Here is a 13,704-nt window from a genome sequence, read left to right as displayed (position 1 = left end):
TGCGGTGAGAGGGGAGTTTGAACGGATTGTTGTCCCAAGGGTATATTAGCGAGGGCGTTCACTGGAAAAATTCTTTCCTTACAGAGCTTGGCATTACTGGCTGCACTCCCATGACTTTATTCAGACATTGTCCTATGTTGTATTTCTGTAGCATTTTAATTTTCAAATTCAGCTGGCCAAAATGATTCTTGGTGTGTCAATCAAAAGAACTATACAAACGACCGCTAATTGGTCAACGTTAAGCGCCGCTTGGCATCGGCGATAAGATCAGCAATATGGCCATCAGCCTCATCGACTTAGCTGTCATCATCCATCTCAAGGACATGTGGCAGACAGGTGGTTGAAACAAATTGACGGGCAAGATGGTTGAACTCGGGATATCGTTTGCGACGTGAGTGTCTGAATCTTATCTGACGTCAAATTTCTCATTCTGACCACTCCACAGCATCAAGTCTTTATTGATCTTCTTCGCCCCCGTCATCTTTCCTCGGGCCATCAACTTCTACCGCAGTCTCCGAGTTGCTATAGCATCACGTCCCACACCTCGTGCCCTCCCTCAGGCTACCCGCCGTGCCCTCAATGTCCTCTTCTTCGCCATCCTGCTGTGTTTCCTCCTCAGCCTCCCCTTTAACCCTCATGCTCCTCCTCCAAGTATATTCACCCTCACGCGATCGCGCATCAACACCCCGACCGATGTCATTTTTAGCAGGCTGGCACGGTTCCGGCCAGACAATACCTTGAGCGAGACCGACAATTTGCTGCGATCCAAGTTCACCTCAGTGGTAGCGCGGCGGGTGTACCTGCGCTACGGACCCGATGCATTGACATCCTGCGAGTATTGCTCGCTCGACAACCTGAAAACATACCTCCTCTACTACCTCCCCTTCAACACATTGGTCCCGCATCTCTTGCATATGGTCCTCGTGGGCATGGTGACCTCGGCACCCTTTGCCGGCCGGGAAGCCGCCAGCTGGCGCAACAAGTTCACTATCGCCGGGCTGGCTTTGGCCGCCATCGACATCTACATTGTCTCAACATACGACCCCGTCCAGTCTGCCTCGGCTGCTGTACGAGCGGGCATGATGCCGCCATCGAGCTTGTACCACCAAATCACCCTGCTCCGTCCGCTGGTCTTTGCGATCTTTGACGGGATCTGCGCCGTGCTAATCTATGTAACCGCCACGAACCGATTCTTCTTCGCGCCTCCCTCACAGGCCGATCAAGTCGACCAGCTGGTCTCGACTTCGCTAACGTCATTGGCTGGAGCTAGCTCGAAATTGCATGCTGTGAGCGTGACGCGGAATGCCGTGGTTAGAGATAAGGTCTTGAAGGACCGGGATGATGCGTATTGGCGGACTGTTGTCGCGATGGGCGCTGGCAACACGGGTGGCGATACTTCAATGGCTCCGAGCAGTATCTGGGAGGAAGAGGAAGTGGTGCGAGCCATGTCCCGGGCGATGGCGGGACAAGGAGGAGTAGATCTGGCCAAGCTGGGTGTCAGTGCGGCTGAATATGTCAATGGCGTCACGGCAGGCTTAGATGAGGTCGATCCGCCGGAGAGGTAGTTGTACCCCAGTGTAGTTGGTGCGTCAAGGTCAATCTAAAGTATGCTTATCGCCATGCTCTAGCACATTGGTATATAGCACACAAACATCTACATACTCCAATGACATTGTTATTATCCGCTGCTCTGATTCGTTGAGTACATATGTCTGTGATGATCTGATTGCATCACGAACTCGATGATCAGACGACCAGGAAGCATACATTAGCTGCAAAAGTAGTCGATGCGGGACAACCCCTGGATAGAGGGTGTGAAGTATTCAGCTGCTGCGATTGGGGAGAAAGCGAGAGATGCGGGACAGCAAATGCGGAGGCCGAAAACTTTATTCAGGCCAAGGCAGGTAAGAACGTAAGGTACCTGTAAGGGAAAGGGTCCAGGGCCTTTTTGTTGATGGGCGGTGAGCCTGTTTGTTGATGTATTACGGAGTATACAACCTGAGCAGTGTATGATCAACATGAAAGTACCTATTGTTCCTACATACCTTACGTGAGTGGGAGGACTGTAGGGTGCATGATGGACAGTGGAAACGTAGTGCAAATAGCAAGTTCCAAGTACGCGTCCATAAGAGTCGAAAAGGCCATATTGTGGGGTTCCCCTGTGGATTGTCTGGATAATTCGAAACAATCCCCTCATTATCTTGTGTTTCATTGGCGTAATAAATTACGTTCCACCGTTTTCATGTGCCCACCAACATACGTACGACGGATACCTTTACCACTTCCTCTTCTCCAGGGACATTGGGATAGCTACGAAAGGCTAAGTCTGCCTCTAGGGTTTCAACAAACGAGGCCGACTTTTCCTGAGGTTGGTTTCCAATCTCTGTCTATCACTGTCATTGACACCTGTCACTGGCACCAACTCTACTAACGCACTATTTTGTTGACTCTTTTCTGTGTGTCTGCCATTGAAAAGACACCATCCCTCCTCTCAGCCGTTTCTCTCACCCCCCCAACAGGTACCCGCTGCGGAACAGCGGGTCCCAGTGGCAGAAAGTCACAGAAGTCTGGTTGTTGTCAAGTAGCTATTCCAGGGTACATCCGGAGCAGTTCTAGGTACTCTCTTTTTATCCGACCAACCTACCTGCGAAACTTTCGTCCATTATACTCATTTTCTGTGGCTAGCGATTGACTTTTTGGAATTTTCTTCGCAGACACGGTTACTGTTGCTGCTCCTCCGAGCATCAGTGAACCCTAGATCTTCGGGATCACGAAACCGCTGTCATGGCAAAAGACGAGTCCACGCCATCGCAATCCGTTTCGGAGCTTAACACTTGTGTGTCCACCGGTCACCGAACTGCTGCCAAAGAAGCGACCTTTCGGGAATGGATGGACGCGAATCAAATCGGTATGCGTCCAATTTCCAATTTGTTTGGGTTGGAGTCCATTGATGGGTTTACACTGCTCCAATCGATCGCTTAACCTGGATCTGCGCCGGAGGAACCCACCGCATGCGCTCGATTGTCATTGTGACAGAGTTGGACTCAATGGCTGATCGTTGCTCTGTATGCGTATTTAGGAGTCTCATTGACTATCCTTGGCACGCTTTTGGCTGCTCATAACCTCTACCCCACACTCCGACCATACACGGCGCCGTTCTTCCAATTGTCGTACTACCAGCCTTCCGAAGGGGTCTATGTCCAAGGCTTTGACGATGTGTACTTTGTTATCAGCTCCGCAATCACATTCACCGCCGTCCGAGCGACTGCCATTGAATGGATCTTCCGACCAGCTGCCAGGTATGCGGGATTGAAGCGGAAGGCTTCAAATCGGTTTGCCGAGCAGGCGTGGATGTGGATGTACTATGCGTTCTTCTGGACGTTTGGAATGGTTTGTCTCGCTGCATCCATTGCCCTTCTAGACGGGTAAACTGACATGCAGGATGTAGTATATCTGGACAAACTCTTATTATTGGATGGATTTCAAGGCCATTTGGGCTCAATGGCCCGCGCGGGGTGTCTCTGCAAACCTGAAGTGGTATCTCCTGGCGCAGCTGTCATTCTGGTTCCAGCAGATCCTGGTTATCAACATGGAAGAAAGGCGAAAGGATCACTACCAGATGTTGACTCACCACATCCTCACCAGCACTCTCTTGACCTCTGCCTATATCTACGGTTTTTATAATGTTTCGAACGTTGTACTGTGTCTGATGGACATTGTCGACCTGTTGCTGCCGGTATGCCATAAGATTCATCTCCCCTCCGAAATTGGTCGAGCTGACATTTGCGCGACAGACTGCCAAGATTCTCAAGTACTTCAAGTTCGAGCTTTGCTGCAACATCACCTTCTGTCTGTTCATGGTGACCTGGTTGATTACGCGTCACATTTTCTACCCTCTACTCTGCTGGTCTATCTACAAGGATGTCCCTGATGCAATGGCCTACGGCTGCTACTCCGGTACCACCGCGGAGCTGATTTCCACCGATGGGTACCCGAACCGATTCCGCTACCTCTTTAACCCGTTCTTGGACATCAACGGCCCCATCTGCATGAATCGCACCGTCAAGTGGATTTTCCTTGGTTTTCTTCTGGCGTTACAATTGCTCTCTCTCATATGGTTTGTGATGGTTGTCCGCGTGGCCGTGAACGTGCTCCGAACCGGAAATGCCGAGGACACTCGAAGCGACGACGAAGAGGAAGCGGAAGTCCGATCCGCGGGCAAGGACGCGCCCAACAGCAGCACAGTCGGTGTGGACGGGGCGAATGCCGACTGGCGACGAGCCTCGAACGGCTCAGCCAGCGTGCGACCTCGCGCGCGGGGCCGAATCCCACTCGGCGATCAGAGCGATCGCAAGGCCCTCCTTGGCAGAATCGGATGCGACAAGCCGACGTAGAATCCCTCTAATGTCATGCCATAGATCCGCCCAGCGCTCGTGCTTCTTTTAATGTTATTAATGATTTGTGCCGATGTTCCAGCATCAAAATGAACTACCTCGAACTCATTTACCAAAAAGCAAAAAGTGGGGGAAGTGCGGAGGCAGCCTCAATACCCAGCAGTATTCTTTTCTTCTCGTTAGACCTCGATGTGTTCGATACATGGGAATTGATCGTTTGGTTTTTTTTATTTTATTTCCTTATGATATGCCGCTGTTGACGGGAGATCCGGCAGGATTAATTGCTTGTTATACCTTTCCTCCTCGTTTATGGATGATTGTCTGCCCTGGAAGTGATCTTGTCTTTTTCTTCGATGGCGTGCCGGATGGATGGATGGCCGTTGCTTCTGTGTTTCGTGTTATAGAGAGACAGTCCAATACCCACCTGATTGATGTGCATATACGATAGACCTAGTAATGAGATGTCAATGAGCTTGGATGGATTCTTCTTCTGACATTTCGTATTATGAGGTTACAATTCTTGTTATCAAAGGGTTGCTAAGTACAATAGTACAATCATGTACAGTGAAGCAGATTCCATGTTAGTATAGGAATACATGTCATCAATCATCACGTCGTAATATGTTCTTGGTATATTGCAGTTGTTTTCCCGGAAACATCGTACAATTCATTTTTCTATGCCTTTCTGATATCGGCCAAGAATCAGGGCATGTGATTATACCACAATAGTTGTCTGCGACTGAGGATACGGCGTCAGGATCGACGACGATTGCGATCCCAATATTTCCTCGCGCATTTCGTCCTCGTCCCAGAAATACTCGCTTGGTTGGAGGCGTCTCTGTTGCCGGGCGATCAACGCCTCTTCGTCAACGCTATCCGACCCCAGGGCGCATTCCTGCTGGGCGACGATAAAGTTGATCAGGACCTGTCGGAGACGGTCCCAGATGGTGCCCTGACGTTTCCACTCGAGGCGTTTGGCAATGCGTACCATGCGGGACACGACCCAGCATCTCTCGCCGGTGTCGCCTGCTTCTCCTTGTGGGTAGCCGCCGTTGTTGAGAAAGATCCAGAGGACAGATGTGATGCTCGGGTTGGTGAAGGGGTTGAGCCTTTGGACTTCCAGGTCCAGCCAGTCGAGGTAACGGTCAAAATTGGTAGAGTTGCGATAGGAGTCGTAGAGTGCGACGGCCAGGAAGAACAGACAGGACATACAAGTGTATTCATCGATGAATCGGATATCCCGAATCCCGTGGTCGTAATCGGGAAGCATAGTCAGAATGGAATGGAGCGGTGTTCCCGGAGTGAAGCGTCTGATGCGAGGAGCTGCACTGCTTCTGGTGACATTACCGGGAATCCTTAACGCAGCCTTCTCCAGCCCATGTAGACAGCGAAAAAATCGCAGAAAATCCTCACAAGCACTATATTGATCGCATAGGCTCTCCGATGATACTACTGTTGTCTGTATGTGGGGAATAGCGAGGTGCACATCAGGAGCAACCTCAGGAGCAAGAAAGTCAAGACTCTCCGGAGAAGTGTCGGGTACGGCACCGGTCCATGGAAGACATGAGGTGTAGACTGCTTTGGGTGCGCAGCTTATGTCCACCCTATGCCAAGTCAGCCTGATCATGCCTGCTACAATTGGACTGTGTTAAAGCATTACCAGTACAGAACCTTCTCTAAAAAAGGACTAGAAGCCCGCATGCCTCGCATTCCGCCGCGGTTCCGAACCATGGATGCTAGTCCCATGCAGTGCATCCTTTCAATAGAAGCATCCTTTGACCATTTCTTGACGGCATGAGCAACTTGCAAAGTCCAGACCATAGGGGAACTTTACTTACCTCAATCACTGCCATTGTGGCTACAGCGTATATTGTTCCGTCTTGCAGACCTTGGGAGTCTGTTTGTATTCGCTCGTTTATTAATCGAAGCGCCCGCATTTTATGAGTGAGACTCTGAACAGAGTCCAACTTGCCTTCCACTCCAGCTCGATGTTTTGAGGCAATAGCAAGCATCGCCTGAAATGAAAGACTGTCATGCAGCGCGATTTGGCGGAAAATCCCCATCATTGGGTTGTTCGCGACGGAATCGGCAAATTTATACATCATGGATGGATATGTCACAATAACTTTGCAGTGTAAGCCATCAGCCAACACGAGATCAAGATTGTTCTGCCAGACGGCCCTCTTGCTCTGCTATCAAGATCGGCGTGGTCTGTATGGGAGCACGGGCTTTCAAAGAAGAACTTACAGTGTTGAATTAACTCATGGTCGGAGTGACTAACAGGTATAGGATAACAGCTAAATGGATCCTCCACGGCCCCATGACCAGGGCTGGAACGAGGATCTGATAATGTATAGCTAACGATAGGGAAGGACGGAGAGGACGGTTCTTCAGCTTTGACTTCGGACGATCTCGACGCCAAAGGCATCAGTGGCCCTAGCCAACTTTCTGGGGTGCATGGCTCCCCATCTTTTACCGGAGATAATTTTTCCTCCTCCGGAGAAGTGTCTTTGACAGGGACTTCAACTGGAGAGGGTGGAATGCTGGATGATGAGGCTTCCGATAGTACCTGGCGGCTGACCCAACCACCAATTGGCAAACGAGGCGTCTCCAGTCGAGCGATGCTGTCCAAGCGCCGCTGACGCATATATTGCCGCATTGCATGGCGGCGGACCTGACGTCGCGACTCGTTATCTGTAACGAGGACAATCTCGAAGTTTTTGGACTGTGGGTTCTGAACCGCCCTAGGAGACGAGTTCCTTGACGATCCTGTCACATCCCCCGCATGACGACCAGGAGGACGCGAAAGACCGACTTCATTTGAAATTGGCACATTCTGATAGGGCTGTCTTTTTGAAGATGCATTGTTGTTATCCTCCTTTCCCATCATCTCATGATCCGGCCTTGGCCGGGCGAGTAGGACGATAGTATAGGTCGAGAGTATAAGCGACAGAGTGGGGAAGATCTTGTCCGGCTTGTCAGTGGAGAACACTGACTCGCTCCTCGGACACTTAAGCAACTTTCGTTACACGCTGGCTTTCATTGGGGCGTCCAATTTGAATTCGCTGGTGCCTCTGAAGAACAGAGGTGATCTAGACCAGTTCAGCGGGAAATTGCACAACTCCAATGTTTGGCGTCATCCCGATTTCCCTTTTGGGGTATAGTGCCCCACACTCCATTATCACGTGATGTTATAGTCGGAGACTTGACTCAGCGGAACCTCAATATCCAGCGGTTTTCCGGAGCAGACTAGCTGTCTTGAAGTAATCGAATCTACTTATCATTAATGCGCGCAAGACTTCTCGGCTAGCCATTTAATATAAGCGTTCTTGGTTCGAATTGTTCGGGTCGCGGGCCATCATTAAATAATCAAACGCGATTCTTGAATCATGAAATACGAGGTGCATAACTGCACTAAAGATCGCTGCCTTCGGTATTGATTCTCAGTGGCTGACCGGTCTCCCAATGCCCTGGATTCCGCAACACTATGTCGGCCCATCCCGCTGACAGATAGCCTAGGGCCCAAGCCATCTGGGTTTCATGACTCGCGCATAAGACCCGCCATTCGTGGTCAAGAACGGATGCTTTGGCTAGCATGCGCAGCTGACAGGGAGCTATGAGAAAATGATTGAAAGTAAACACATTGCAGCGGTCGAGCGAGCTTTGCCTTTCAAACTGATAGCGTTGTGCGCTGAGTTGGCCAGCCTGTCAGCAGTCCACCTGTGTTCTCCTGTCAGGCAGACAGAACACCGTAAATTTCGGAAGTGTGCTGCTAGCATCCTCGCGGGACGGATTGGAAGCCTGCTGTCTCCTAGACCAAGCTACATGGTGAAGCCGTCCATGATATCGCGATTGACAATCAGAGTATTCATCAATCAAATATTCATCCTCCGTTTTCCCGAAGTCTCGCAAGGGCTGCGCTAATGCCTTCACTTATTTCCTCTTGATTGGATAGTTGTGGAGTGTCAACTTCTGAGGCTCCCTTTTTCGCCTCCACCCGACTCCTCTGTCCCGCTTCCGAAAGATATAAGGCTGCTTCATCATCATCATCCATATCTACGGGCCCCGTCTGGCTCACAGTGCCGAGGCCCGAAGATCTTTGTTCAGGCTCAATGTTCCTCTCAGGTGCCTTCGCTTTCTTCGCATTTTCCACCCGAAAGTCTTCCCTCACTGCATTGGTCCATTGACGTACTTTCTTTTCGCCCCAGCCGGGCACAGCACTGATCTGTTCCGGCTGCGCGTTGATAGCATTTTGTAGACTCCCGAACGTGGATATCAGACTCGCTGCATCAGATTTGTTGATACTCTTAGGAGTTGTAACAAACTCCACCAGAGACTCCTTGTAAGATTGGGCTTGCTGGGTGCGGATCGCGGTTGGTTGAGCGTTTTCGGACGACTTGTATAGTTCGAGATAGTGAGCTGCTTCCGGAGCCGACCAGCAGAGCATCAGAGTGTAATTATTGATGATCGAGGTCTTTGAGAGTTCCTTCAAGCTATCTTCGTGATTTTCGATATCGACCATTACCAAAATAATCCGGAGCATGTATTTCCCCCCAAGAGCCTTTATCCGAGAGTATATGTATTCAGGATGTAACCGGTGGTATTTCAACGATAAGAACAGGGCACATGCGGTTGCTCCAACGACATAGTCGGCGGGTATATCTGCATACTCCCACGGCAATAATTTGATGTGGTTCAGTATTGGATTGCCCTTTTGCCTGGTCGAAACAAGAATCGCGGAGGGACCGGTTCGGCTAGCAAGCGCCTGCGGTTTTGGTTGCTGGACCTTGGGGGCCGTAGATTGAGCAGTAGCTGAACTCGAGGTGTCCCCTGCAGCCCGAGGGGTAGCGCTCCTTTCAGGGAGGCCATAGTCGGGATCAGCGTTATCAGTATCGACGTCCTTAGCCATTCTTGCGTCAACCTCAAGGCTTCGAGAGATGCTGTTATCGGTTCCGTTCGGTCTATCTAATCGCAGCAGCCAAAGTTCGGGCCAGCTGTGCTCACCGCCCGGACCCGCTTCTCACTGGAATATTGACGCCGGGAATTTTCTGCCGCTAGAAAAAAAATGGCCGAAGAAAAAAGGTGGCCGATCTCAACAGCCATGACAGGACAACGCAAAGGAAGTCTGAACGAAAATAGTGGTGGCCACCAAGACACACAGACTACGATGGACTCCCCGAAAAAAGATATCGTCCAAGACGAGAAAGTCTCCGCGCAACCAAGAAGGACCCTCTTCGTTCGGTCGCTTCCTACCTCAGCTACGACCGAGAGCCTTACCGAATACTTCTCCCAATCCTACGTTATCAAGCATGCGATTGTTGTTAATGATCCGGAAACGAAGCTGTGCAAGGGCTATGGTTTCGTTACCTTTGCCGATCTCGAAGACGCGCAAGCTGCGCTAAAGGAGTTCAAGGGGTCTGTCTTCGAAGGGAAAAAAATCAGAGTCGACTACGCTCAGCCGCGTCACCGTGAGATTGATGAGAATCTCGGGAAAAGTGTGCCAGCTCCTGCTGCCCTTGAACTTAAGAAACAGCGGGAGCAACAGAAAACATCTACCCAACCCCCGAAGCTCATTGTCCGAAACTTGCCTTGGAGCATCAAAGAACCAGAAGATCTAGCGGTACATTTCAGAAGTTTCGGCAAAGTCAAATATGTCACGCTTCCCAAGAAAGGTGATCAGCTGGCCGGGTTTGGCTTCGTTGTTTTACGAGGAAAGAAGAATGCCGAAAAGGCGCTGCAGGCCGTCAACGGCAAAGAGGTGGATGGAAGAACGTTGGCGGTCGATTGGGCTGTAGAAAAGGAAGTATGGGAGAATTTGAAGAAGGAGTCTGAGAAGAAGGAGGATACCCCGGAGGAAGCGGGATCGAGCGACGTTGAAATGGTAGATGACGCAGAAGCGAAGTCCGATATTGAAGATGTCGACGATGACGACGATGAAGATGAGGATATGGGCGATGATGACGATGACGACGAGGAGGACGAGGAAGATATAGATGAGGACGAGGACGAGGGCGACGAAGACGAAAGACAAGAGAAAGAAGACGAGCGAAATGCTTGTACGATTTTCATTCGAAATCTGCCCTTCACGTGTACAGACGAGACGCTTTACGAGCACTTTACACAATTTGGCCCCCTTCGATACGCGCGAATTGTCGTCGACCCGGAAACAGAACGTCCCCGTGGTACCGGTTTTGTTTGCTTCTGGAAGGTTGAGGATGCCGCATTGTGCGTGCGCGAAGCCCCGAAACAACAAGATACTTTGATCGCGGAGAAGGACAAAGGAAAGAAGACTTCCACCGCGCTCAAGCACTCTATCCTGCAGAATGAGAATTCTGACCCCAGCGGCCGCTATACCTTGGACGGTCGTGTCCTCCAAGTCGCCCGCGCCGTGAGCAAATCACAAGCTGCCCAACTGGAAGAGGAGGGTGTATCAAAGCGACTGGTTCGTGATACTGACAAGCGCCGTCTTTTCCTCTTGCAAGAAGGTACTATCTCTCCCAACTCCTCCCTGTACCAGAAGCTTTCGCCGTCCGAGATCAAGATGAGAGAGGACAGCTTCAAGCAACGACAGAACTTCATCCGGAAGAACCCGGCTCTACATTTCAGTTTGACCCGTCTCTCGATACGCAACATCCCCCGTCACGTCACCTCCAAGGACCTCAAGCAGCTCGCTCGACAGGCTGTGGTCGGCTTCGCGAAAGATGTCAAGGAAGGTCAACGTCAACCTCTCTCCAAGGAGGAACTCGCTCGGTCAGCCGACGCTATGAAAGAGGCAGAGGAGTACCGGAAGTCAAAGGGCAAGGGTATCGTGAAGCAAGCCAAGATTGTCTTTGAGAGTCGAGAGGGAAGCAAGATCAGCGAGAAGAGCGGAGCAGGCCGAAGCCGCGGCTACGGTTTCATCGAGTACTACACGCATCGGCATGCGCTTATGGGTCTAAGATGGCTTAACGGCCACGCTGTGGAGGCCCCTAAGAGCGGCTCGGCGGAGATCAAAGACAAGAAGAAGCGACTGATTGTCGAGTTCGCCCTTGAGAACGCCCAGGTAGTTAAGCGACGGAATGAGATGGAGGCCAGGGCACGCGCCAAGAAGGAAAGTCAACAGAACAACGGAAATACCCCGAGCAAAGATGATTCGAACAGCAAAGCTTCACCCAATGACAAGAAGCGGAAGCGATCCGAAAGCCGTGGCAGCGGCAAGGAGCAGGACGGAGACCGTGACGCGGAAGAAGAGAACAAGATCGCCAAACGCAACCGGATCATTTCTAGGAAAAGAATGCAGCGGAAAGCTCGAAAAGGGAAGGCTTAGTTTGGTTGATCAAAAGTGACTGTATAGAGCTCTACTTATAATTACCTCTATTCCCCGGCGTTACTTGGGTGCATTCTGGCGAGAGACGCAAAAATAAAAGCACTTGTTATACTGTCCGAATTGGCAATGGAAAGGATCGCGTAGAATTTCATGATTTCATGGGGTATAGTACCTTCATACAATAGCATAACCCGGCGCCGTTACTGACCATAGGTTGTCATCAGGCATACTAGTAGTTTGTAGCATCCTTCACCTTTCCAACGATATTGTATCTCTTGCTGAAAAAGGTAAACCATTCACTCAGCACCGTCTTCTCCTTATCATCCAAATCATACCAATCCGGCCTGCAATCCTCAGGCTTCAGAGACGAGCAGGCAAGGGCCCGGGAGGGATCCTTTCCAGCGAAAACTATACGGAGGAATCAGTAACGTCAAGTACAGACTAAGCCAGCAATTATTTTGCAGTACATGGGAGGGAAGAATCGACATACCGCGATACTGGCCATTGGGACCATACGCAGGATTCTTGCTCACATCAAAAACAATTCCCTTGATTGCGACGAGAGTTGGCCGGCTGGGATCCGTGCCTGAAAAAAAAGCGAATCGGTAAGTTGATTTCCATCAATGACGAATCCAACCGAGGAATCACATACCGTCGCATTTGGACAATTCCTCCACGGTGATCGGGTCATCCTTCGGAGGATCCAGCTGAACGGGGACCTTGGGTTCGAAGCGCTTGGGTTCTGGCTCGTGTTCCACCATTGTGAGTGTATGCTTGGACGAAGGATATTATCGAAAGGAGGTGGGTAATCGGAGTAAGAAAAGTTGAAGGTTTAGCCCACGAGAGCTTACTTGGACGCGGGGCAGGCGGGGGAGCTCGGAGGTCGGCATAACCGTGGATCTGCCGGCAACCGGCGTCATCGTCTGTGAGATTGTTGGAGATGTTCCCCTCGAGGGGTATTTGCGTCTTCTTTCATTGGCTCATTGAGCAACATCAAGATCCCCCTTGGAGCTCATGGCTATGCAAGCACCAATGCAGCTAATTTTCGCCAGACCTTTAATGTACTTCGTGAATGAACCAGAATCGAGCGTCGCGCCTTGTGATAGTGGGCTGTCTGCATTCGGTCCTCGACAGTACATCACCCGGCCCAATTCACTCTCTCGATTCAATCTGGAGAATCAAGTCTCCTTTCTGGGATTGAGTGGAAGCAAGGGGATCAAAACGTACTCAGCTCAATAGTCTGACGCCTAGAGAGGTACATGAGGGCATGCCCTCGGCTATCTCTCGAGCTGGAATTTTATTGATATGTTACGCAGTAGGAATCTAGACGGTCTGGGTGATCAATTGGCACTCATCTACCCCTCCCTCTTGAGGTAGATGTATCTATGATTCCATCGTTTTGATACATTTGTAGTGCTCCTAATGAGAAGGTATTTCATTCCACCTTTAGAAACACTATAAACTGGAGGGTGAGTTCCCACATGGACCCCTGCTGAAGCCTGGCCGCTTTCTTCCAAGAAAAAATTCTCGTATACTGTTCTCTTTGAAGCGTCATTGTAGAATTCTCAGAGTAACAAAATAAAGAATCACTACAAGTAATAATGAGAACGCCACTATATTTTCGTCAACATATGTAAAGGCATACTTGATTTACTTTGAAGCTATCACCCATGTCCTCCGAAGATGACGTCAACTGGCACATGGCCTGGCTGCATTTGAACTAGAGAGGTATTTATTGATGAGTGGTGTCTATGAGCTTAATATATGTGAGATATAGACATTGGCTGATGTCGACCTGTCTTTCATCTTTGTACAGTGCGGAGGCAACCTCAAATAACCTTCGATGACATCCTGAAGATCACCAGCTTCAGCTCAAAGTTTTTACCTATCATACTGTTATTGATATAGTTCTTAGAGACCAATATCAGCGAAATGTCCTCTTGCCAAGAAACTCTTTCCAGAACCTTTCAAACAACACCTTCTCGTCCCTCGAATCGTAACTTA

At 50.2% G+C, this 13,704-nt stretch overlaps 6 protein-coding genes across 6 annotated transcripts; 3 read left to right on the top strand and 3 right to left on the bottom strand.

The window, feature by feature from the left end:
- Nucleotides 1-362: 362 nt before the first annotated feature.
- ALT_5128 (uncharacterized protein) lies at nucleotides 363-1,565 on the top strand (the record flags this gene model as incomplete). Its single annotated transcript, XM_033555446.2, has 2 exons — nucleotides 363-391; nucleotides 446-1,565. The coding sequence occupies 2 exons, from the start codon at nucleotides 363-365 to the stop codon at nucleotides 1,563-1,565; spliced, it is 1,149 nt and encodes a 382-aa protein (XP_033411337.2).
- Nucleotides 1,566-2,784: 1,219 nt separating this feature from the next.
- ALT_5127 (sphingosine N-acyltransferase lag1) lies at nucleotides 2,785-4,394 on the top strand (the record flags this gene model as incomplete). Its single annotated transcript, XM_033555447.2, has 4 exons — nucleotides 2,785-2,908; nucleotides 3,080-3,390; nucleotides 3,449-3,736; nucleotides 3,795-4,394. The coding sequence occupies 4 exons, from the start codon at nucleotides 2,785-2,787 to the stop codon at nucleotides 4,392-4,394; spliced, it is 1,323 nt and encodes a 440-aa protein (XP_033411338.1).
- A 715-nt stretch (nucleotides 4,395-5,109) lies between these two features.
- ALT_5126 (uncharacterized protein) lies at nucleotides 5,110-6,496 on the bottom strand (the record flags this gene model as incomplete). Its single annotated transcript, XM_033555448.2, has 3 exons — nucleotides 5,110-5,998; nucleotides 6,055-6,179; nucleotides 6,233-6,496. The coding sequence occupies 3 exons, from the start codon at nucleotides 6,494-6,496 to the stop codon at nucleotides 5,110-5,112; spliced, it is 1,278 nt and encodes a 425-aa protein (XP_033411339.2).
- A 1,781-nt stretch (nucleotides 6,497-8,277) lies between these two features.
- ALT_5125 (DNA repair protein RAD10) lies at nucleotides 8,278-9,303 on the bottom strand (the record flags this gene model as incomplete). The annotated part of the gene is made up of 1 exon (XM_033555449.2): nucleotides 8,278-9,303. One exon carries the CDS (start codon nucleotides 9,301-9,303, stop codon nucleotides 8,278-8,280), a length of 1,026 nt encoding a protein of 341 aa, XP_033411340.2.
- A 258-nt stretch (nucleotides 9,304-9,561) lies between these two features.
- ALT_5124 (mRNA-binding ribosome biosynthesis protein NOP4) lies at nucleotides 9,562-11,700 on the top strand (the record flags this gene model as incomplete). Its single annotated transcript, XM_033555450.2, has 1 exon — nucleotides 9,562-11,700. The coding sequence occupies one exon, from the start codon at nucleotides 9,562-9,564 to the stop codon at nucleotides 11,698-11,700; it is 2,139 nt and encodes a 712-aa protein (XP_033411341.2).
- A 229-nt stretch (nucleotides 11,701-11,929) lies between these two features.
- Nucleotides 11,930-12,461, bottom strand: ALT_5123 (putative progesterone binding protein; the record flags this gene model as incomplete). Its single annotated transcript, XM_033555451.2, has 3 exons — nucleotides 11,930-12,108; nucleotides 12,191-12,286; nucleotides 12,353-12,461. The coding sequence occupies 3 exons, from the start codon at nucleotides 12,459-12,461 to the stop codon at nucleotides 11,930-11,932; spliced, it is 384 nt and encodes a 127-aa protein (XP_033411342.2).
- Between the last annotated feature and the right edge of the window lie 1,243 nt (nucleotides 12,462-13,704).

The sequence above is a fragment of the Aspergillus lentulus genome (genome assembly GCF_001445615.1).
Source record: "Aspergillus lentulus DNA, contig: Alt09, strain: IFM 54703, whole genome shotgun sequence".
Lineage (NCBI taxonomy): Eukaryota > Fungi > Ascomycota > Eurotiomycetes > Eurotiales > Aspergillaceae > Aspergillus > Aspergillus lentulus.
This window is presented reverse-complemented; position numbering and strand designations above follow the sequence as displayed.